This window comes from Manis pentadactyla, chromosome 6 (genome assembly GCF_030020395.1).
Source record: "Manis pentadactyla isolate mManPen7 chromosome 6, mManPen7.hap1, whole genome shotgun sequence".
NCBI classification, from domain to species: domain Eukaryota; kingdom Metazoa; phylum Chordata; class Mammalia; order Pholidota; family Manidae; genus Manis; species Manis pentadactyla.
The window spans coordinates 157,508,860-157,532,521 of NC_080024.1; the positions used below are offsets into that span (position 1 = coordinate 157,508,860).

Here is a 23,662-nt window from a genome sequence, read left to right on the forward strand (position 1 = left end):
TCTGGCCAGTCCCTCCCTGTCCTTCTGTCCCTTGTCTCATTAGAACCCTCCCTGTGACCCCCATCCCAAGACTCACCCCACTCATCCTCCCCAAGACTCGGCATTTGCTGTGAAGATGGGATGGTTTCCATTCTCTCCGTGTGGATACTCCGTGGTTGGGAGCCTGCCCTTTGCCCACCGCAGCACACGGGCACTTGAGCCTCGTGTCCACGTGAGCCGGTGTGTGACTCGAGGCTCTTCTTCGGTCTGTGAATCAGTTTCTGCGCTGATAATCTTTAATTACTCTAGGAATTATTTTGGTATTACATTTAATCTCTGTAGATGTTTGAGGAGAATTAATTTTTAAAATATTGAATCTCTGAATGAATATTGTGTGACCTGTTTTATGTAGTCTTTAATTTTTTCAATAATGTTTTATGATTTTTCTCTAGAGATTCTGTATATATTTTGTTATACAAAAGTTACACAGTTTAGTTCTAGGTGTTTTGATCTGTTGATGTTTCAATTATCTTTTTAAAAATTTTATATTCTATTTGCTACTATATAAAAATACAATTGCAGTAAATCCTTTTATTTCCAAATTGGTTTCCCATTAAAAATATTAAATGCATACTATGCATTTTAATTACAGATCCCACTGTCATTGAAAGAATTTATCCTGTTCAGCTAACTGATAGTTTTCTTTTAGTGAGTGAATTGGCAGCTCACGCCTCAGTGGTCAGTCAGGTGCTGCTGCCAGCTCCAGGCCACTGGGCGGTCAGTTCCCGTCTCTGTGTGAGGGTGGCCAGTTGTGAGCATTGAAGTGTGGGTAAGGAGGCTCATGAAAACGCCAGGAAAGAAAGTGCAATGACTCCTGGTCAGTAGGGGCAGGGCCACCTTGGCGCCAACCCAGAACGTGGGACTTCAGAGCCGCAAAGCCCATCTCGCCATCTCTGCTTCTTCCAACATGTCCAGGCTGCGTGCATGATGGGTGGTTACTTCTGTGAAGCTCAGCCAAGTGCAGGTGTCACCCCAGCCCCTTCCTGTACTTGTGAAGTCGGTCAGGTGCCAGCTTGCCTGTGGCTGTGGACATAGCCCACAGATGCCCAGACCACTCTGGCCTGGGTTTCACCCTTCCTCCCCCGGCGCCGAGTTGGGTGCCGTGGTCAGGCAGCAAGTATGGTCTGTCTGAAGTCTGGCTCCTCTCCTCTCCCTCCTGTCTTGGGGTGGTGACGTGTGATAGGTGGCTAAGGGGCCAGCGCTGACATGACCTCGCACTGGGAAAGCTACAACTGGGTGGACTTCAGGAGGGGCAAAGGTCTGGGGTGTCAAAGCTGGCTAATGGCAGCGCTTCTGCACTGATCCGGAAGTAAGTGGGGGAAGTAAAAAGTAAAGGTAAAGGTCAGATCAAGGCAAAATAAATGTATTTTTACCACCCCAGTAAGAACAGGAATGAGCCGCTGGCATTGAAGTGGGCACTGACTGTTGGTAATCATATGTGCCTAGAATGGGAGATCCGAAGAAAGTGTCCCGGGCAGGCAGCCTGGTGAGCCAGTCCTGGGTCATCAGTATAGAGGGTCAGACGGAGCCTGGGGACATTTGGGCACAGAGCTCTTTCATCTTTTATGAGCTCAGAAATCTAAGTGGGAAGGTACATGGGGGGCCCCCTGGCCATGCGGAGCACACTGACTGGAGCTGACATACTGTCCTCAGCAGGCACATGCCCACTGGCCACTCTGTTTCCACCATCCCACATTGATCACTAGTTCTGTGTTTTGAAACAGAACAAAGATGATGAATTTAAAGACAAGCCGAATTACATTACTGCGCTTCACAGGGACGCTGCGTGTACACACAGACCATCTCATGGGACCAAGTCCCGGGGCTCTTGGACAAACGCGCGCCCAGCTTGTGAAGTGACGGGAGGATGGGGGTGGTGTGTGCTCCTGTGCATTACAGGTGCTTAAAATAGTCTCGTAAGAATTAATTCTTTTAAATTCCAGTCATTATGGTGCCATTTCCTACCATCATGTCATAGTTTTCTGAAAGGAAATTGAAGAAAAATTAGCTTACCTGCAGCGTGTCATTGTTTAAGAGAAATGATGACCAAAGCTTGCTTCAGGCATTTCGTGTCCATTTCTTTTATCATTTGAAATTTTTTTGGGTAAGTTATATGATTCTTCTTGAGGAAGAAAACCTTTCCAACCTTGCTATTTTCCCAAGAGCATTGTTTTGTAAGGACAGTTAATCATCAGTTAAATATCATCCCTCAGAGATACTGGAAAACACAGAAGAATGTGGATTGCATCTTTGGGTGTCTGGGACCCGGCAGAGAGGCCCTCAGGGCCTGGCATCCCCACACACCCGAGGGGCGCGCAGGCCCCACCCCACATCCGAACCACCCTCCAGCCCAACCCAAAGCCTTGAGGTTCCTCCCCCACCCACTGCTCAGAGCCCAGAATCAAAGCCAGCCTCGGGGTGGAGGCGCTCCCAGCTGAGCCCCCGCCCCCCACGGGGAGACTCCCCGGGGGCCAGGTGCTGGGAGGGGCTGTGCCCTGATCACTTTGCTGGGTCAGACTTCCCTGTGGGGGCCTTACGTCCTTAGTCCTTCTGGTTCCAGCATTTAGCCATTTTATTTAGTCTGTTCTTTTCCCAAAGTAAGGTAATTGATGCCATTTAAGCATGTTTTACCACATTTAAATAAAAAGCAAAAAACATTTTGATAACCACGATCTGATCAGTCTTTATTTCATGAACTCATGGAAGTTTGTGTACTTAATGGAGGTGCGACCAAAGATCTAATGAGACTGTGGAAAGAGTATCATTTCCAGCCAGTCGGCGGACATGCGGGTGCCCCCTTGAGACCCTGGCCGCTGGCAGCGTGGGCGGAAGCGGCCTTCACCCCGAGTCGGGGCCCGTCGTCCGTCTGCCGTCAGACAGCCCCTGAGGACTCCGATTTCAGCCCCTCGTCTGGGTGGTAGCGGTCGGTACGTGTGATGACGTTTAAAGTGAGCGCTCCGCGTGCTCTGACGGCGTTCTGGTGCTGGTGGTGTGGCCGGGCACTTGTCCTCTGGTGGCTGAGTGCGTGTGAGAGCTTGCGGGGTCGGTTGTGGCCTGACACGCCCTTCGCCCGTGTGCCGCGGCTCTGCTGGCTTCCAGGGACCCTGAGCGGCCGCCCGGCACAGAGTCACAGCGCCCCTGTCAGCTGCTGCTGGTTGTCACGGGCACCCGGCGGCCCCCTGAGGTGATGCGAGCAGTGGGCGCCTCGTGCTCGCGCGTGTGCACCCCGGGGAGGAAGCAGCGGAGGGCTGTGGGGCTTCCCAGCGGAAGCCTCGTGAAGTTACTTGGTATTTTAATACATGAGCTATGAAAGGCGGTGGCCATTTTGTGAAGGTTATTAATTCACTAAATCCAAGTGTTCTGTCATGATGTGTTCTAATAGCTCTGGTGCTAGTGACCATTTAGGCTGGCGCACTTTCCACAACATTTGCAGAAGACTCCCCTCACCCCGAGCCGGGTAAGCGTCTGTCGGGGCGCTAGCCTGCAGCACCGCATTGCATTAATGTATTTTACTCCGAGTTAGAGAACAGGAAGGACGCCCTGCTCTGAAGGCTGAGCTGTCCCCTGTGGCACTGGCGCAGCTGATAATCGCGAACTAGAAAGATGTGTATATCAAATAGTTTACAAAATGAAGCCAGCTGTGTTTCCCTACATACTGCGGCTTCCTGACATGCATCATTAAACCTTATTAGCTACTTCCTTTTACAAAGATTCTTGTAGTCTTGAACATTGCATATTAACATTTTCTGCCCCTCCAACTGGAAATTATTTGCTTTATTGTAGAGTGTCAACTTGCTCTAGTTTCTGATGCGTTCTAATTGGTACTTTAGAGTATAATCATCGTGAGATACCACGCCATGCATTTCTTTATTTGGAAATTAATACAGACCTTTTCACTTTATCTGTCAATCTGGGCAACTTTTCACACAATTCCCAACTCTTGGGATTGCTTACAAGCCATTAAGTATGAAATGGTTCATAAAATGTCTTTGAAGACATAAAGTAACACAAAATTTTTAGATGGTTTAAAGTAGTGCTACATTTTGCCAAGATACCAGCAATAAACATCTTAAATATACAGTTTTAATGATAAAAGGGAGATTAAGCAAGATGAAAAGTTTATTTAACCATGTTATGCTTTCTGTATAAAATTTTTAGCAAATCTGCTGAATTCCATTTTCCTTACAGAAGAATGCAAAAAACCGTAAGAACCATAGATTTTGAAAAACCAGTTAACATTGATTCAGAGTTAGATGTTAGACCAATATTATAGTTTTCTTTCATTTTCTCTCATTTTCTGCCATTCTGCAATGCTGCCTTAAAAATTAAAATGTCTGCATACTATGAACTTTCGTTTAGTAGCTGGTCATGCCAATGTACAGTGGACAGAAAATGAACAGAGCCTGGCCACATTGTTCAAGATGATATTAATTCTGGGGTGTTTTGAACACTGGGCAACATTTTACGTATCTCCCCATGTTTTTAGTACAATTACAAATAGGTGGCATGCCTCTCACTGCAGGAGAATTTCATGAATTCAGTGAAATAGTGATCATAGTTTTAATTCCAGTAAATATTTTAGTCACAGATCTTGTCAAGTCAGCTAATGACTCTTGATTTAAAAACACTATTGAGTGGTTTTATGTAGTAATAGGTGCCGGATATCTGGAGATTGGGGTGGAGACCTTAAATGGTCCATAAACTCCCACATATTTGCACAACAAACAAGGAAACGTTACAGGAGGCAGTGACTTTACTGGACACCAGCACAACCTGCGTGTCTCAGCCCCGTGGCATGCTGAGGATTCTGGCAGAGCTGCTGCAGAAAATCAAAATGTGCGACATGTGAAACCAAAGCTATCGCGCTGGAGCAATTAAGCACTGAGGAATTTTCCTGCAAATTGCTCTTTTTTTTTCCCCTTAGATACTTGTTCCTTAGAATCAGCAACTTCATGACGCTACAGCTAGTGTTTGACTGAAGTAGTCCTTAATGACCGGACTCTGGGATCTATCATATGAAAACATTGTTAACTAATGTTTAATAAATTGCCTTGCACAAACCCTCAACTATGTTACACTTGTTGGTGAAGAATTTGGATGGCAACATTTTGAAATTAATCAGCCAACAAATTTCAGAGCTTATTACAGTAACTCACCTGTATCATGACCTCTTAGGGAGAGAATCTAGGAATGGAAATTAAAGTTTAATTGTAAATTAATGACATCGTTTACTAGTAAAAATTTAACCATTGCTTTTCCCAAAATATTCTAAGGAAAATAAGCTGGTAGAAAGGTGGGTTATTCCTCCACATACCATTCAATTTCTTAAAAAAAAAGTGTAATATGAATGGCTATGTCCCAGACAGGCCCCAGGAAGCAGGGCTGACCTGGTGTGTCTGGCAGCTCAGCTGAGCCCCATGCCACACGTGCCACGTGGGTGGCCAGACCTTTGGTTTGCTTGGGAGAAGAAATGTTCTGATAAAGTTTCCTCTTCTACATCCCAGCCTTTTTCCGATCGTCTGTGGTCCAACAATTTCACGCCATTTACAGGAATAATTCCTTCACTACCTTATTTTCTGAATTTTAGAAAGGTATCAGATAATTCTCTTAGTCCTTTGAAAAGAGTCTAGAGGGTTTCGAAGAGAAGCAGCCGTGCTTGGGAATTTCAGAATGCAGTAACATTAGGAACCATGGCTATGTATATGGTAATATCCTTGCTAACAAGTAATAATAGAGCCCAGATTTTATTATTATTATACTTAAACATAGTATTATTTTCTATTCAGAAATATACTTTATAAATTATATTTAAGTGAATACCTAAGAGTATATTTTAAAAGTGTTTCTAAAACACACACACACGGTATTTAAAATAAGGGTCTTGCCACATTCAGGAGAAGATAAAGACATATGCATGTGCTTATCTGCCAGAAGAAAAACATGCAAAATAGTACAGTGTGGTAGCTATTGGAAATAGTCTAAAAATGAAGAGTCATGACTGCCCCAAATCTCAGAGCTTCACGGGAAGCCATGGCCTCCCGTTCTGACTGTGCCAGAATTGTAAGGCTAATGGCCTTTCTTGAAAACATCAGTACCATTTAAAGTATATATTAGAAAAATCAATTTTTCATGTTCCTAAGGAAAAAGAATTCCCAAGAGTGTGGGCTCTTTGAATAAGCGTTCAAGCAGTCAGAGCTCCTGTTTGCACTAAGATGGGTCTGTGGATGGCACAGTGCCCATGCCTGCCATCTACTTTGGCTGCAGTTTTTCCACCCTTTTTTTCTAACCACAATAAGAGCATTACTATACCCTAAACTTAATGGGGATTATGTTTTTAGACAGTAAGGATTTGAGAGTAGGTTAGTGCTATTTGTAAAATGTCTGTTAATTTAATAATAGCATTACCAAAATAAATGTATGTTTAATTAAATTAAATTGAAATTCAAATTCCTGGTCTCAAATTTCACTTACATGAATGATGTTGAATTTCGAAGTTTCTGGAGTCAGTGATGGCTTAGTTCTTGATGTGATTATTTTAAATTGGTGGGTAGTCTTGGTGAAACCAATTCACAATCGATAGCTTCCTACATTGTTATGATGAAAATAAGCTACGTGTAAGCAGAAACCATCGGTGTGAACTGCTGTTAACAATGTTACCGATTTAATTTGTGGGTCTAAATCTCCCGGAAGCCTCAGCACTGTACTGTGCTGGTTACCTGCAGTATTTTGGATGTCATGTCTTTAAATATGATTTCCTGATATGAAAGATTTTTATTCAGGAAGTTTTTCCCCAACATATAATACAGCATCTTAAAGTCTATAAATTTTGTCTTGAAATCTGAATAACAAAGTATGTATTTACGGTAACTATGTTTAAAAATAAAAAATATGTATTAAATGTACTAGATTTGTTGAATTGGAAGCAGGTTTTCAGAATTCAGAAAAAATAAACATCAGACTAAAGCGCCCTCTGCTGGCTCCGCCACAACACGCCACAGGTTTGCTCTTGGCTTCCCCACCTCCGAGCTACAAATTGCAGTTACAGAAATGGCAACAAAAATATTAACACACAGCATACAGCAGAGCACACAGATTATAGTCAGTACAGTGTCGGAGTGGTGGTTATTTGTGCAGTTTGTCCTACTTATATCCCTGATTTTCAAGTAAGCTGTTTGAACTGTTGTAAAATAAGACCAGGAATGCTATCCGTTAGAAAAGCACGGGGTTTTCTTAATACTGAGTGCCAGATTTTAATGTAGTTTGTACACATAGAGTACAAATTATATTTCGAAATAGTTTCCATGCTGTTTTGCATATCGTACATACACATTTTTGTTTTAAATATGGCTTTGATGTGTCACAGTTGAGAATGTTTGAAAGAATTTATAAAGATTAAAAAATTTAACTTACCACTTAAGTCGCTGTATTACTTTAAATTTGATGGCTTTTGATATATTGGTTTTACTTTAGAATTACAGAGGAGCTGTCAGACAGCAACTCTTGTGACCAGTTCATCCTCACGAGCGTTCAGAAGAACCCTGAGGTTTACAAAGCAGTCTGAGGTGTGGGTGTGTACATGCGTTCATAGAGGGTGTGCTATTTCTGGCACTTTTGGCAGTTATGAAAAGTATGCTGTTGAGTGGATATGTGTCATAGGAAATGCTAGAGCCAGTATTGACATTTCTAAATGATTTGGAAGGTCAACTGTGTGAGAAGACAGCCTCATTCTACACTCATGAAGCCCCCTGCAAACTCAGCAAGTAGTATGTTCACAAACTATAGGAATAATTCACCCTAACAGCATGTTTAATGCAGGCCAGCTGTCAGAGTGATCTGACAGCACCTCTTGTCCTAAGCATGGAGCTGGGGGAACGAGGCATGCAGTTCCTATCAGCTCTCATCTCCTCTGTACGTTTCTCACAGATTTTACTTCCTTGTTGAGTAGTTGAGCCCTGTGCTAGTAGTTTGTTTATATAAAAAAATAGAACAATCCCATTTTCTTTTTAAATGTTAAATATTCAAGGAAAAACATATAATAACTATATAGTCGGCAAGGAAAATAGCCTCAAAAGCTGAATAGAAAATGATCAGGCAAAATCTCCTGGTAGGAAAAAAATACAGGGTATGAAATACTCTTTAAAATGTTTCCTGTGAATAAATTTCAGTTTTTAAAAAATTAAGGCAATTCACGTAACATTAAGGATTGTCCTGATGCTTGTTCAGGGAGACTTGAAAGCGACCCCAGTCAGCCGGCGGGCTCGAACGGCCGAGAGCAGCGCGCTTCAGCCTTCGTCACGGCAGGGTGAGTGAGGGCAGCGCGGGCATCTGCTTGCCAGCCAGCCCGCCTGCGCCAGACACCTCACACTTCGTGGCTCACATCCAGCAGTGGGTACATGAGTCAACTTGAGGGTAGAAGGCTGTACAGCATCACTTCTTAAAAATTTATACTTTTAATTTAAACTCCAAAAATGAGAAAAGTTATTGCTGAAAATTTTAGGAGTTAGATTTAGTATCTGAGTTTCAATTATTTTAAATACTGAAGTATAGAAGAATGTCTGAAAATCACCTATTTTTTCCTTGTTTCTTAAGATTCTACTTAAAGTGGAAAGTACAGGGATGATTTGTTTCAAAGATAATTAAAAGAACTATGCTTTTTATAGGATTTTAAGTTAAGACAAAGCATAGTTTGTATCAATTTTGTAGTTGATCATATCCAAAGTCTGAGTGATGAGGCCCCGAGGGGCTGATCCTAGAGCAGTTCAGCTGCTGAAAGATGAACACTGACCGTGATGTTACTTTTTCCCCCGAGTGATTTTGGATGTGTGACGCTGTGCTTCTCCTCCTGTGGAGTAGGCTGGAATGCAGTCGCTGTGAGATCGGAGGCTTTTTTTTTTAATTGTGATCTGTTAGAGAAAATATAGGACAAATTAAAGTAATATTTCGCTTTTTGCGAGAGTTTAAATTGGCTTTTTGACATTTGACATCTGAATTATTTTGCTATTCTAAAACACCTCATATAGTGAGTGAATGTGAGTTTTAAAGGAATGGTGAAAGTATTTTGGTGTTCACATCGTGTTAACCCAGGATAATGCCGTATGATCAGCAGTTACACCCATGCCTTTTGTTTAATCGAAATTTTTCCTACGGAAGACTTGTGTTTCAGTTTGGTGTACATTGATCTCTCAGCGACCTCCTGGAGTGTCGGGAGGTTTAACTTTGAGACGGATTGGAGCGGTGCCGTGTAGATAAGGTGGATTCTCATTTGTCCACATACTAGTTAAAAAAACCCTGACTGATCTTTTCTTGATTAACCAGGAGAATATGTGTTTGCCCCTTATTGTTGGTCTGACCCATTATTTTACTGAGAACCATTAGCTATTTAAAACTTGGTACATAAATTAAAGAGGAGCTAAATGGATTTGTGACGTTGCCATTAGTAGCATTTTAGATTATTCAGGCAATTATCGTGTTCATTATCCTGGAGCAGCCCCTTCGCAGAGCCGTCGTGGTGTCTTAGACATTATGCACAAATTTTCCCTTGGAGATTAAAATTTCCAGTAGCGTATTTAATTTTGTTACCACAGTTGTTTGAAATAAAACAAATATTATGACAAGTAGAAGAAAATTTGCTTTTACTAATATAGGAAATTACAATAAATGTTGAAAATTACTTCCTTGTGTACTTAATTTACCTTTTCTTATACAGTCGTAATTACTTAAAGTGATTAATAGCACATTTTATGGGTGAGAAGATTTTGCAATCATAGCAAGAAGTATCTGGTCTATTTGGGTGTTTAAGGAACTTTCTTAGAAGAAAGAGGGTTACATCAAAACTCAGGTTAACATCTTCTTTGTGGATGTGGATCTTTAGCTTTACAATTAGCTCGTTTTTATATTGAACAGTTTTTAAGAGTCCAGATTGCATTTTAGATAAGTTGAGGAAACTTTTAGAGAAACGAGTATAAAAAGATTACTTATTAAAAGTGGACTTTTTTTTTTTTAAGTTGAATCACGTCCTTTCTTCTTACTGTGTTTTGTCAGAATTGACCAAAAACCCTGTGGCCATGCCATACACTGTAGCCTGTGTGCAGTTACATTCCAAGAACAGGCACAGTTGAGACAGGATGCCTGAAAGAATGCAGGGGACCGGCCATTACGGAAAAGTTGTGTTTTACTCCGGTGACCTCTGCCGCATTCCCGTAGATCAGACACGGGCAGGAGGAGACGGGGCTCAGCTGGCCCCAGACATTTTGTTCTCTCGGCAAGGTATTAATACTTTGCGTTACCTGCCTGTCAGTGTGCAGTGGGCTGCCTTTAGAGTTGCCATCCTATATGTAGCATTTTTTCAAAGGAAACTGTACCCATTTCTGGCTGCCTTTGTCCCAGCTTTTAGTTGTCTGCTCACTGTGGAGCAGCGGAAAGTGTGAGGTGGTGGCTACGCACTTTGCAAAACAGTGGTTCTTCATTTTGTTACAAAAAAAAGACCGACTCGAAGGCCAGATTAAATCATTCCTTTCAGTTTTTAATGGGATTTGGATGAATAGAGTAAAATATGCACTTTGCATTCATTGATAGCATCTTTAGGTTGAGGTAATTGAGTCTTTTCTCCCTGACTGAATGAGTAATGACTTCATCTGACCCTCAGCGAGGCCTGAAACTTAGCCTGCCTTTGTCACAGCAAAAGGATCTGGGCTTTGAAACATGCTCTGCTTCCCTGGCTTAATTTTTCTTCATTTTAATCCAAAAACCTATTTTTCTCAATAATTCAAGCATAAACTATGTAGTAGACGAAGTAGTGGAGATTGCGAGGTGCTTTCTTCGCCGTGCTGCTCTTTGAATGGAGCTGATGAATTGGGGCTGTGGCCCCAGCTGCCTGGCTTTCAAGGGGAGCGCAGCCCCTACGCGGCAGTACTGCTGGGAGTTTCCAGAACCAGTCCGTGGGTCCCGTCCAGCCTCTTGGCCGTCTGGGGCAACAGCAGGCTTTGCTGGTTCTGCTGCAGTCCCTGGAGGTGGCGAGCGCAGAGGCGCTCCTGTTGACCCCATTTCCTCCATGCGCCTTGGCTGGGAGGAGAGTCCCAGGAGGACCATGTGCTGTCCGGCAGCCCTGAGGGCCTCCTGCAAAGACTGGCTGGGGGAGGGCCTCATCTACCATCACATTAAATTTGAGCAGATACTCTGTATAAACCGATAGCTGAGTTTTGTTTACAGTCTCCTTAGTTAGGAGTCTGTATGGTAAATGGCCAGACGGGACCACATTTCACAGGCCTGAGGCTTTCTTCCCCTGGTCTGGCCTGCATAGTGAGAGGGTGCGGTGGGGCCTGAGGCGGTCCCCCTGGCTCCCCAGGGCCTTTGCAGGGGGCCCAGCAGCTCCCAGCCCACATGCAGACCCTGCAGTGTCCTGCTCGCTGTGGAAATAGCACCCACACCCCAGACAGATGTCACCTGCATTGCTTCAGGTCTCTGTTCCTGTGCTGCTTTGAATGCCCATCGGTGTCACCAACAGCCACATTGATTGTGTCCCATAAGGAGTGACCATCTATAAACTTCTCTATTATAGCATGTATTTACTGGTGTTTATCTTATTTCTCCTACTAGATTGGCTGCTGCTTACAGGTCAAATCCCATAGTTTACTCATTTTTCATAAACTTAAGAGTTTAGCAAAAAAATATACTAGACATTTACATTTATTTGTTTAATGAATGAATTTTCTTCACAGCTTCATGGATTTCGTGTTCTCTTAACTACAGGCCCTAATGTTCTCACTAGAGTTTGTGGCAAATATTAATCAAAAGCAGATATAAACTAAACGAATGAGATCTGGACAAGGCTAGTGTTTTACTGGCCTCAAAAGGCATAGAATAAATGAAGTGATCAGTTAGCTCTGTAGTTCCCAGACTTTTCAGTCTGAGCACCGCAATTCCTGAGCTTTAACCACGTTCAACAGTTGTGTTCTGTCCAGTCTCTCTTGGAGTCAGGGGCCACTCAGATGGCAGGTGGATGGCCACCTGACAGGCCTCCGCCTTCTGAGCATCACGTCTTGAGTGAGCAGTGCTGTGGGGTGTGCCCTGGCCGAGGGGGCGCAGTGGCAGTGAGCCACGGTGTGCCCAGGACCCCGTGGGAGCCCGCGTTGTGTGGGCCTCTCCAGGCCCCTCTTGGTAGGTGGGTAGTGCCAGCTCACAGATGAGGAAAGGGAGGCTTCACGAGTGTCAGGCTCTTTCCCCCGGGCCCCACGGTTAGGAAGCAGAAATTCAGACCCAGTTTGTAAGGCCAGTGGCGAGAATGCCAGGAGCGCACGGCTTCCTCAGTACCGGTGCGTCTGACCAAGTCCCGCTGGGGCACTGGCCCAGCCCCGTAGCACAGACAGAGGACTGACACTCCGCTCGCCGAGGCTGCCCGGCCTGGGGAGAGCCTGCCCTGGAGACAGCCCGCGTGCTCAGCCCCGGGCGGCCTCGCTGCAGGGCCCGGGAGCCCAGCCCTCCCACCACAGGCCGCCCTGCACTGTGGTCGCCCAGCAGGGAGACTGAGCAGGGGGCCGGGTCGCAGGGACGCTGGAGCTCGAGGTCGGAGGCGTGTGTCTCAGGCGTGTGGAGCCAGAGCCCGCCCTTCTCTCCGCTCCCCGGATCCCTGTGGCGGCAACACCGAGGGAACCAGCTTTTGCTGACGTCATGTTCCCTCCCGTTTTGCTCAGCTAGGAAGTGACCCGCCGATGAATGGGTGCCGTGTGCCCCACTGGGAGGGCCTGCCTGTAGGATCCGTGCAGATCCAAAGGTCTCCGTTGCAAGCTGACTCCGTTTCTGTCACTTTCCTTAATGAAGAGGCTCCCTTCAGAGAGGCACGTGGCAGTCAGGCGACACACGCACTAGCCTGTCTGCGGGCCTCGATCCAAATGAAACCCTTGGGCGGGGGCGCACCCGACACACGCACGCAGAGGAGAGAGCGGCCCCCAGGGGACCGGACCAGCGCTCGGGTCGCGTGAGCCTCGTCCGGGAGGCTGCCACGCGTGGTCCGCGGCGGGGAGGCCCGGGGCCTCGGGGGGTGGGCAGTCCGGCCTCCCGCCTCTCGCTGGACCCCTTCTGGGAGGCGCCGCGGCCCAAGGATCCCCTTGCCAGCTTCTGCCTGGGTCTCAGAGGCTTTTCAGGAGGGGAGGGAAGACGTTGTCGCGTATCATCGTAACGAAGGCTGATGCCGATGCCGATGCGGAGGATGTCACTTACCGTGTGCTCGTATTTGTGACTTCAGGGACGCACAGTTATGTCCTGACTTTGTGTTTTTCTTTCAGGTTGGTTTGTTGGACCTTGAACTCAATCAGCTGACCAAAGCGCTATTTTTGGCCTTAGTTGCCCTCTCGGTCGTCATGGTGACCGTACAGGGCTTTGCGGGCCCGTGGTACCGCAACCTTCTCCGGTTCCTGCTGCTCTTCTCCTACATCATTCCTATAAGGTAGGTTTAAGAGAGAAGGTGAGACAAAGGGCCAGTTTCTTTGAATATGATTTTGTTGAGATTTCTCTCAGTGTGAAAGAAATGATCTACACGTAGAGGTCATAGCCAGGAACTTGGATGAATCATGAGGAATTCTTCTCCAGGAAATAGTGATTTGGGGAGGCAATTCAGTTTTGTTAGGATAATTTATAAGTATACTTTTCCTTATATAAACATATTAATAACAATCTTCAACAATTGGGAGATTTTTCTTTTTTTTTTCTTAAGAATCACATATACTGATCCACAATTTGGATCTGGGAATTGGGAGATTTTTTTAAACATGGACCTGAGTTCAACAAAATATTTTTTGTCAGTTGCTGATAGATTGTCATTTCTAGTGCCTTTGATCTGTACACAGTCACTGGCACTCAGTTATCTATGTTTCAGAGACCATCTAATTTCTCTGTGAAGTTCTATAAAGTATTAAGGCAGTCTTTTAATATAATTTTTCAAAATGATAACCCATCTAATGGAGATTGGGATATAAAGTTAATACTAGATGTCTGCTTAAAGACTAATATTCGCAGTGTAAGTTTAAAAATACTTTAAAATTTAAAAATATTCCACAAAGGATATTTTTTAAAAGACATCCTGAATACTACCACTGAAAATTCTCATGCAAATGAGCAATTAAAAGCTGATCAGTCATGCATAAACTGAAGCTAGACTCGGGGGCTCGGGGCAGGGAGGGGACCAGGGAGCTGGGGGTGGTGCGGGGCGCCCACAGCATGGACGGGAGGGCCCCCAGCCCGCACAGTGCCTGCGCATTGTGCTGTGCCAGTGGGACCCTCTGCAGGTGGCCAGCAGCAGCCGCTCGGTGTCGGGCAGAGGGCTTGTGTCCTTGTTCCCTGGGGACAGTCTCGGGGGTGCGCTGCCCACTGCCCGGAGCACGGATGGCTTCCCTGGCACACAGTGCAGAACAAGTGGTGGGCACTGCTGTGGGGGAGTTGGATTCACTGCCGGCGCAGACCCTCACCCCCTCTGCTGACCCCGGAGCCTGCTCTCTGACCAGCGAGTCGCAGCGCGGCGGCCCACCCACCGCCTCAGCCCCTCTGTGCCCTCCCCGCACACTGCAGCCGGGCCGACCCCGCCGGGTGTCCGGCGCGCTGCTGGCCGGTCCTTGCTCCGTGCGTGTCCCCCAGCCACCGGTGCTCCGGTCATGTTTTCCCCTCTCGCCCTCACCAGTGGCGCGAGGGCAGGGCCTGTGCTGGGGCTCCTCACCCCCTGGGGGTGTCCTCACATCCTCACACTTACCCCACAGACATGTGCCAAGTGCTGAGTGCCACATGCGGGCTCTGGGACATCGTCTTTGTGGCCGGAGACTCAGGAGGTGGCGGCAGACAGTGTGGCCGTGCTTACTAGTCTCGCCCGAAGGTCCCCGTTCAGACGTGGGGCCCGTGGGGTGGCTCCCAGGCTGCGCTCAGCCACCTGCGGGCATAGGCCCCCCCTTCCTCTCCTCTTTGCTGGGTCCCTAGCCAGGCCGCCGTGCGGGTGCAGTGACAGGCCAGGCCCGTGTCACCAGCTGCCAGTCACCGTGCCGACCCTTGTTTGCCAGGCTTCGATAGTGTGACTCCGGGCCTGGTGCAGGTCACTGTACACTGGGCTTCTTTTATCTGAAAGTAGCTCTTGAAACTGCCCTTGCCTCATTCTCGCTATTCAGTCACCCAGTCCTGCAGGCCTTACCTGCTGTCCGGGACCTTGGTGCCGTCCACACGGGCTCCCGGGCCCTAATTTTGGCCACTTTAAATCCAGGGCCTACACGCAGGCCTTGCGACAAGTGAGCCTGTAACCGCCCGTGGAAAGAAAAGGCCGCGTGTCCTGCCCAGCACCCACGTCCCTTCTGTCAGCCTGGGGCATGCAGCGCCGTCCACAGGCTGGGACGCCCGCTCCATGCGGGCTCCTCCTCCTGCGGCCCCTCGGGAGCCCCGCCCTGGCCGCGTGTCCGCAGGGACCCGCAGGGCACGCGCTCGCTGCTGGCCGCTCTGCTGTCGCTCCGAAATGCCAACGGAAGGCTTCCGATCCCATATTTGTCAAGCAAACACGTTTTCGTGGGGATTCCCAAGCGTTTTTTCATTGCTTTCCTCAGTTTTGTTTCTTTTCATTTCAGTTGCTTTGTGGGTTCTGAAATGCTCCCTGCGTGACTGCTGCTGTCGCACAGGCAGGCCTAGTGAGAACTGTTCCTTCTTTTTTTCAGGGCGCGTCTGTTTTTGACGAGTGGAGGCCATTGAACAATATCCAGATTTTTATACTTCCTTAAATGAAATATTTTATTTCTATGGACTGTCTTCAGTTTCTTTCTTTCTTCATTAAAATAACAACATAAAGAGATTGACACTTTTTCACTATCAAATTGACAGGAAAAATCAATTGTAGTTATGAAAGCTAATATAAGCATTTTTTAACTAAAACCAATTTTCATTATTTTTCTAATTTCAATTATCTGTGTTTATAGTAAAATATTAGGTAATACCTAATAATGAGAAGGAAGTATTATTTATAATCTAAGTTTGGCAAGTTCTTTAAAGCCTTTCAGATGTGTGTACACATTCAGCCTTATAAATATGAATGTGCATATTTATCTTTGTGTAAATATACCAGCATTCACACACACATCCTTTTTTTAGTCTGTATATCCTTTTAAAACGTCTGCCTACAAAATGAGGAAGGTGCCATGCTTTCTGCAAGTCTATCTTGTTCTGTTTCTCAGCCAACAATTTTATATTTAACATGGTCCGTCAACTTCGCAGACATTTACTAGGCAGAATTATAACTGCACCTCCATTTACTTCCAAAATACCTTATGCCTACTTCAGCAGAATACTTACCTCATTTTCCAGGGTCTGAGATTGCAATTAGAGAGTTTGAGCAGGTGAAAACTGTAAAATGTGAAAAATGTAGGACACTGGTTTAGGGCATTAAGGTCCACATTTTATTTAACCAAGTTAGTTGTCCTTTTGCAAAGTTTCCATAAAAATGAAAACAGTACATTTTAGCATTTGCTAAATATGCTTTTGAATTTAAAAAAGGATAGGTGTTAAAATACTTTTTAGTTTTGCAGTGTGCATTTCTGGAAAGTGCCTTTTCTTCTACTGACCTAACACTGTTAAAAAGGCTTTTCAATTTTAGGAAAGTTAAGCTGTTTTGTAGAAATTCTTTATAGAATAAAATATTTCTGAGTCACCTGGTACAGTTTGTCATTCAAGGAAAATATTACAAGTAGGTTACATATAACTGACACCTGTTTCTAGATGGTTTTATCAGTCCTAACAAAGAAGCCAGCGATAGGGTACCTGGCGCGTCAGAGCTGTGCGGTTGGGGGCACAGTCACCGGCTCTGTCTTTGTGCCTCTTCTGCCCATGCTCTTCAAAGTGCCGCCTGACATGCCAGCTGGAATCCAGCCCAAGAGGCCGTCTCAGTGTGAGGGCAGAGGGATTTTGGTCCTCGCATGAGGCATTCTGGGGCAGCAGGCAAAATGGTGTTTGACAGTGGAAACTGCATCCCTTCTGAGAAACATGGAAGAACTTCCTTGTCTAACACACTAAAGCTGATGGGCATTGTGGTTTGGAAGGCAGGGTTTTCCTCGCATCACACGTCGGGCAGCCAAGCCAGGGAGTGGAGGAGGCTTGCCAGTGAGATGCTCACACTCTCATTCCGCCAGCTGCCCGCCTGCAGGAACACATGGGGCCTGCTCGGAGCACCGCTCTTGCAGCAGACGGGGGCTGGGGTATTGAAAGTGGCAGGTGACACAGTTCCAAGATTTGCTTCAGAATTTGGAAGTTGAGTTTTCTTTCCTGACAGTTTATTGAAGGAAAACTCAAGTTACTTACAGGTCAGGTACCCTTTCTGTGATGCTTTAAAAGTTGTGTTGACCTGTGACATACTTTGTAAGTCATCATTTTCCAGGTAGAATGCTTGGGGAGCAGAATGTGTTCAGCCTTAGACCTAGGAATGAAGTTCAGGTATTGATGATTTGGGCAATTAGCAGCCTATCCAGATTGCAAAAGATGCCAACATTGGAAGAGTCTTTGGAAAGCATACACAGGAGAGAAAACCAAGGCTGTGGCTGGGCAGTGTTTTGCTGAAGTGATTAGGTGTGTGATGTATTGATGCTCCACCGTCTCAGCAAAAGCCAGGAATAGACGGGGTTATCTAGGAGAGGTCTGTGGAGGAGCCTCTATCTGGTGGTGTGGACCCCCGGGCGTACACAGAACCCACAGAGATCCTGAGAATGTATCAAGGGGAAACCCTGCCAGCTTGAACTGGGAGGAACGGGCAGGACAGAATGAGAGAAGCCTGTTATACTCCCAAATCAAGGCAGGGAGAGGGCTGATAGAGCTGCCCAGCTGCAGGTGTGGCTGTCCTTGGGCGCCAGGAGAATGGCTGAGGCCAGAGCGTGGAGGGGCACTCCAGCTGGGGGCCTGTAGAACCTGTCCTGCCAGGCAGCCTACAGTTACTTCTGGGTTCTGGGTGTTAGTTCTTTTTGGTTCCATGATTTGCTGATAGTCTTTCCCAATTTGTAGCTTAAATTATATTTGCCCAGTGGTGAAATTATGCAAAGAGAAGTTGTTGATTTCACGTAGTCAAATTTATAAATCTTCTGCTGTTGGTTATCCCTCTCTGTACATATTTAGGAAATCTTCTCTAATCCAGAATGATGAAGCTGTCCTGTATTAACTTCCACAAGCTCATCAGGTTCATCTTGACCATGGGAAATGCTGTCGTCTTTTCTTATGGTGTGAACTCCAGTGTTCACGTACTGATTTCCGTACAGGTTATCCTCTCGTTCTTTACAGAAAAGACTCTGGCCAGTGATCCAGCCCCCCTGTCTTGGCCACCATACACCAAGTGTTCACACATGCACAGGTCTGTTTTGGGCCCCTGCTTGTCCCCTGGTCTCTCTCTTCCTGACCAAGTAACAAACAGAATCACATCCCTTTATGGTAAGTCGGGATTTGCCGAGTAAGTCCGTCTTCCTCGTGATCTTTAAGAGGGCCTTGGTTCTCCTTGGCCGTTGGCACTTGATAGTGAAATATTCAAACCATGAGTCTGGCATCTCTTAATTTTTTAGGGCTTTAATATCTCTGAGTTTGAAAAGTTTCTTTGTAGTAATCTTGTACAACTTTTGTTAGGGCTATTCTTAGATACTTGGTATTTTTTAAATGCTGTTGTAAATACTATTTTTGGAAGAAGTATTTCCTATGTATTTGTTGCTGGTATAAAATAAAATTGATTGCTGTAAACGTACTGAATCCATTGGTTTTGGTAATTATTAACCTAGAGCTCACTGGATTTCCTTATAGGTAATCATAACATCAGTAAGGATCGCACCTTTGGTTTCCTTTCCTTGTCACCATAGCGGACATTTCGGGCACAGTGTTAAGGTAGAGGTGATGATAATGGGCATTCTTCTTTTTTTTCCCACTGAGGCAAAACTTTCAACATTTCATCCTTAAGTGTGCTCTAAGTTTTTATAGAAATCCTTAAATATATTAAGGAAGTCTTTTCTATTCCTGGTTTGCTAAATGTTTTTAAATCATGCAATAGTTTTTAAAATATTTCTGCTAAATCTGTTGAGATGACTTTTCATCTTTAGTTTTCTTCTTTAATATTTTAATATGGTAAATTGCATTGGTTGACTTCTTAATGTCATACCTACCGTGTACTCTTTGGGGGAGAAAAGCAGCTTAATCATGTCTTTTGTGTATTACTACATTCCATTTGCCTGTATTTTTTGTGACATTTTTGTGTGGTTTACATAAGTGAGATTGACTTAAAACTTCCCTTCTCGTGCCCTTCCTTTGCTGTTCGGTAGCAAGATTATACCACTCTCATAAAACACATCCGCAAGTCTCCTCTCATTTTCTCTTCTCTAAAACAATTTACCTTAAATTATAATTATTTATCCCTTGGGCATGTGCATATCAGTGAGGCCATGTAAGCCTCAACTTCTCACTGTGGAAAGATGTCTGACAAAGTTGATTTCTCTGATAGGTTAAATATATTCCTTAAATTGTTATAGTGAATAGTGAACTTTAAGTAATGAGGAGACTTGATTTCAAGTTTTTTATTTCTTCTTGAGTCAGCTTTGCAAAGTTACGGTTTTCAAGAAATGTGTCAACTGCACTTAAATATTAATGCACAGACGTCCATCCATCGTGCACTCCCGTCATGTCTCGTTCACACCGCAGGCCCTGTGCCGCTAGTGTTCTCGTTCTTGGTGCTTCTGCCCCTTCACTTTCCCTGTTGGGCAGCCTCCCCGCGGGCCGCCTCCAGCAGTCCTGGGAAATGCAGTCGGCCTCACGAGCCTCTGTGCTGTGAGCTCTGCTGTGTTAGCGGCGCCTTGCTTTCCTCCTCCTGCCTTCTTGAGGTAGATGCTTAATTCACTTGTTCTCAGCTTTTTTTTCCTTTTTGAATATAGGCAGTTGAGGCCAGATATTTCCATATAAGTATTACTTTGGCTGCATCCCGAAAGTTTTCTTTCATATGTAGTATTTTTGCTGTTGCCAAGTATGGAATGTTTTTTAATTTCCACTGTGATTTCTTCTTTGACCCATGGTTATTACAAAGTTACTTCTTAATTTACACACATTTTCATTTTCTAGTTATGTCTATGTTCATATTCATATGTCTTTGTCCACATTTCATTAATTTCATTGTTGGAGAACATACCTTTTGTTATTTCAGATCTGTGGAATTTGTGGAGACCAGTTACAGGACCCAGGAGTCAGGTGATTCCTGTGAATTCTGTGCACATGCGGAGAGCTTGGGTTCTGAGTTGCTGATCACAGTCTATGCATGTCCATCAGCTCAAGGTTCTTAATCTTGTCTTTCAGTTTCTCTGTCCCCGTACTGACTCTTTTCTGTGCCTTTTTTAACTTGAGTTGTGTTAAAGTTGCTGAGACATGTGGTAAAATCTCCATCACTTTGCGAATTCTTTTATTCTTCCTGTTGTATATTTTGTGACTTTGACATTGGATGTATACAAATTTAAGTTGTCATATATTTCTGCTGAATTAAGCATTTCCTCATTATAAAGTGACTGTCTTTATCTCTGCTAAAGCTTTTTGCATTAAATTCTACTTTGTTTTATATTACTATAGGAATGCCAGCTGGCTTTAATTTGCTTAGCATGTCTTTTTACATCTTTGTACTTTCAACTTCTCTGTGTGTTTATGTATATCTCTTGTAGATAGCATGAAGTTTAATTTTATCTGCTCTGATGGTTCTTGGCTATTTAGAGCATACAGAAGTGATGCTGTTACAGTTTTAGTTGAAATCTATTGTTTTATTTTGTGCTTCTATTTCTATATTTTTCTCCTTTCTTACCGTTTTATTTATTATTCTTTTTAATTACACTTTTTTCTCTAGTAGTTTGGAAGTTTTATAAGTAGTTTCTGTTTTTTAGTAGTTATCCTAGAAATTAAAAACATTCTAAATTTATCAAAGTCTAAAGTTAGTCATGTCACCTTAGCAGTATTTAACTCCATTTACCCTTTCTGATCTTTTTTGTCATTTACTTTAATTTTAATTCTAGTTTTTTGTAAGCCCCAAAGTGATCATGTTTCATGCTTGTCTGGGGTCATCCTGTTTTTGTGCTTCATCTCTCTCTGCGCTTCAGACCTTCCCTGCAGAGTGATTTTCCTTGTCAGAAACTCATCCTTCAGTTTTGTTCTGTGCTGGTCTTTGATGGCAGTGCTCTAGATTCTGCCTGGCTTCCTTTGAAGAGCAGCGTCACCTGCGTGGGTTCTGTGCCGCCGCCTCCCCTCGGGGCTGGTCAGAAGTCATCTTCTGAATGCCAGCCGCTGTCTTCAGGGCCGCCGTCAGCACTGCACTCTAGCTCCGCTGTCACAGGCCTGCGCAGAGGTCCCGTCACATGTGATGCCTGGATTCCATGTCTTCTTAGGTCTGTAGTGGGCTTCTCGCTTTTATTCTAGAAAATCTCGGCCATTGTCTTCATACCACCTCTGCCCCCCTGTGCCCCCAGTGTTGGGGACGCGAGCACAGCGTCTGTCAGTCGTCCTCCCTGGACTTGGTTTCTCCTTTTCCTCCTTCCGTGGTTTGTGTTTGTCACGTGTGACGTCTGATGCCGTCGCCGGTTTTTTCTCCATATTTTTTCCCTCTGGCTCTTGTTTATGGTTTGTTGTTTGACTGTGTGCTTTGTGGTGAGGTTGTGTTTGCTTTGGTTTATTTGTTCGGCAATTGTATGTAAGAAGTCAATCATAGAAACCCCTTGAGATCAAAGATGACAGTATGTTTTTCCACAACACATGCACGTGCTGCTTCTGCAGGCTGGGGCGTACCACCTGTCTTGGAACATGTTGATCTGAGTCACTGACTCATCTAAGGAAAGTGATCCCTGCTCTGTCTCCACATGCAGGCTCACGGACTTCAGTTCTCCCCGGTTTGAGGGGTTGCCTGTCTCACTGAGCGGGTGTGTGAAGGAGGCCTTGCTGACTTCCATGCTGTGTCATGGACCCGTGCGTGTGGGAAGGAGGCATCACGCTCTCTTGGTGCTGGTCTTTGCTCTGCTCCCCTGACAGGTGGACACCTGGAGAGAAAGTTCAAAGCCCCAGGGTTGGCAGGCGGCCTCGGGCAGAGGAGTCTGTGGGCCCACCGCTCTGGTAACTGATGTGGATTTAGCCCAGAAATTCCTCAGTGTCTAGCCAGTTCTATTTAAGAACTTTATGCAGCATAGTTTATGCAGTGTTTCTTACTGTTTTCAGTGGGAACATTGGTCCAAATGAAATAGACCACCACTACCCAAAATCACAGAACTCACTTACAATTTTTATATAAAAGAGTTTGCATAAAAACAGCTGATGAACTTCTACAGCAGTACTTTCCAAGGGTAGATTTTTGAAGTCCCAAACATGATGAGCTTTATCCTTGACAACACAGTAGGCTTTCTCTAATAACAAAGTACAGCTGTGTCATAGAAAACTTGGTAAATGCAGGCTTTTAAGAAAATGTCAGCTGGATACATAAACTGTGCCGTGTTCTGCAATGAATGCGATCCACTGAGAAAAAGGAATAAACTGATACATACGAAAGCTCGGGAGTTTGTGGAATGTTTCTGAAGCTACAAAATTACAGTGATGGGGAACAAATAAGTGGTTGCCCAGTTCCCGGGGTGGGTCTGCCTCCCTCTTGAGGACGACCTGAGGGCGTCCTCGCTTGACCGAGCCCTCGCATCTCCACGGGACCCGCTGCCCCGGGACGAGGTGGTGACGCGGCTCAGCCCTTGGGGCACGTTGCGCAGAGAGTGTGTAAACCTCGGCCTGCACTGGAGCTGCCTGTGCTGTGGTCCTGTGAGATGCTCCCACCAGAGAGGCTGGCGAAGGGTGCCCAGGAGCCCTCTGTCCTGTGTGGCTGCTGCATATCAGTCCTAAACTAGTTTGGAATTAGAAGTTGTAAAAATGCCAACAGTCATCACCCTGGTCTGTGAAAGTTGGTGCCCAGCTTGGCGGCAGAGAGGCTAAGCCCCGTGGGGTCGGGGAGCTGGGCTTGCGTCTGGTCCTGTGCCTGTTGCTGCTGCAGCCGCAGGCAGGGCTCCTGCGCCCCCCTCATGTGCTGACAGCGGGGGACGTGCCCCGGACAGCCCGCCGGACCTGCTGGCCCTTGTCACAGCCCCCTCGTGTCAGTTTGCTTTGGCTTTTGATACAATAATGAGTAGCTCTTCAATGTTTGCAAGTATATTTACTATCTCACTTGCCTTTTAATTAGGCTAAGGTATTTTTTTCATAAAAGGTTTTTTATCTATAGATGCAGTTTTTAAATTATTAAGTACAAGTTAAAGGGGGAATTTATCAGTGTATCAAATGGGCATGAGGAGGATTAGCCAGGCAGCTTGCTGGGCTGTGGCTGGAGCGAGAGCGCCTGCCCTTCAGGACACGTCCCCCCACCGTCCGTCAGCCTGCGCTCCTCTGGGCCCGCCTCGCCCCCTGCCAGAGCCGCCTTGCCCGGCTTCACGGCCGGCGTCGGACGCCTCAGGCTCAGGTTCCGCCACCTCAGTTACACAGTCAGGGAAACCCCCGGGGAGCCTGCTCGCTGCCGGCCCTGTGCGTGCTGTGGGCCGGCCTCCTGGCGCCCCCGTGGCCCCGGAGGCAGGCGGATCTCTCCCCGGAGCCTCCGGTCCGCCTG

The 23,662-nt window shown here is 45.6% G+C and overlaps 1 protein-coding gene across 8 annotated transcripts in view; it reads left to right on the forward strand.

Annotated features, from left to right (window-relative positions):
* Positions 1-23,662, forward strand: part of ATP9B (ATPase phospholipid transporting 9B (putative)) — a 220,758-nt gene that overhangs the window by 128,006 nt on the left and 69,090 nt on the right. For all 8 annotated transcript variants that reach the window (XR_008998392.1, XM_057504303.1, XM_057504304.1 and 5 more), the window contains exon 12: positions 13,320-13,480. Coding sequence is in view for 7 of the 8 variants with exons in the window: in XM_057504303.1 (XP_057360286.1) it covers positions 13,320-13,480 (161 nt within the window). In the remaining variant the exon portion in view is untranslated. The remainder of the gene's footprint in view (positions 1-13,319; positions 13,481-23,662) is intronic.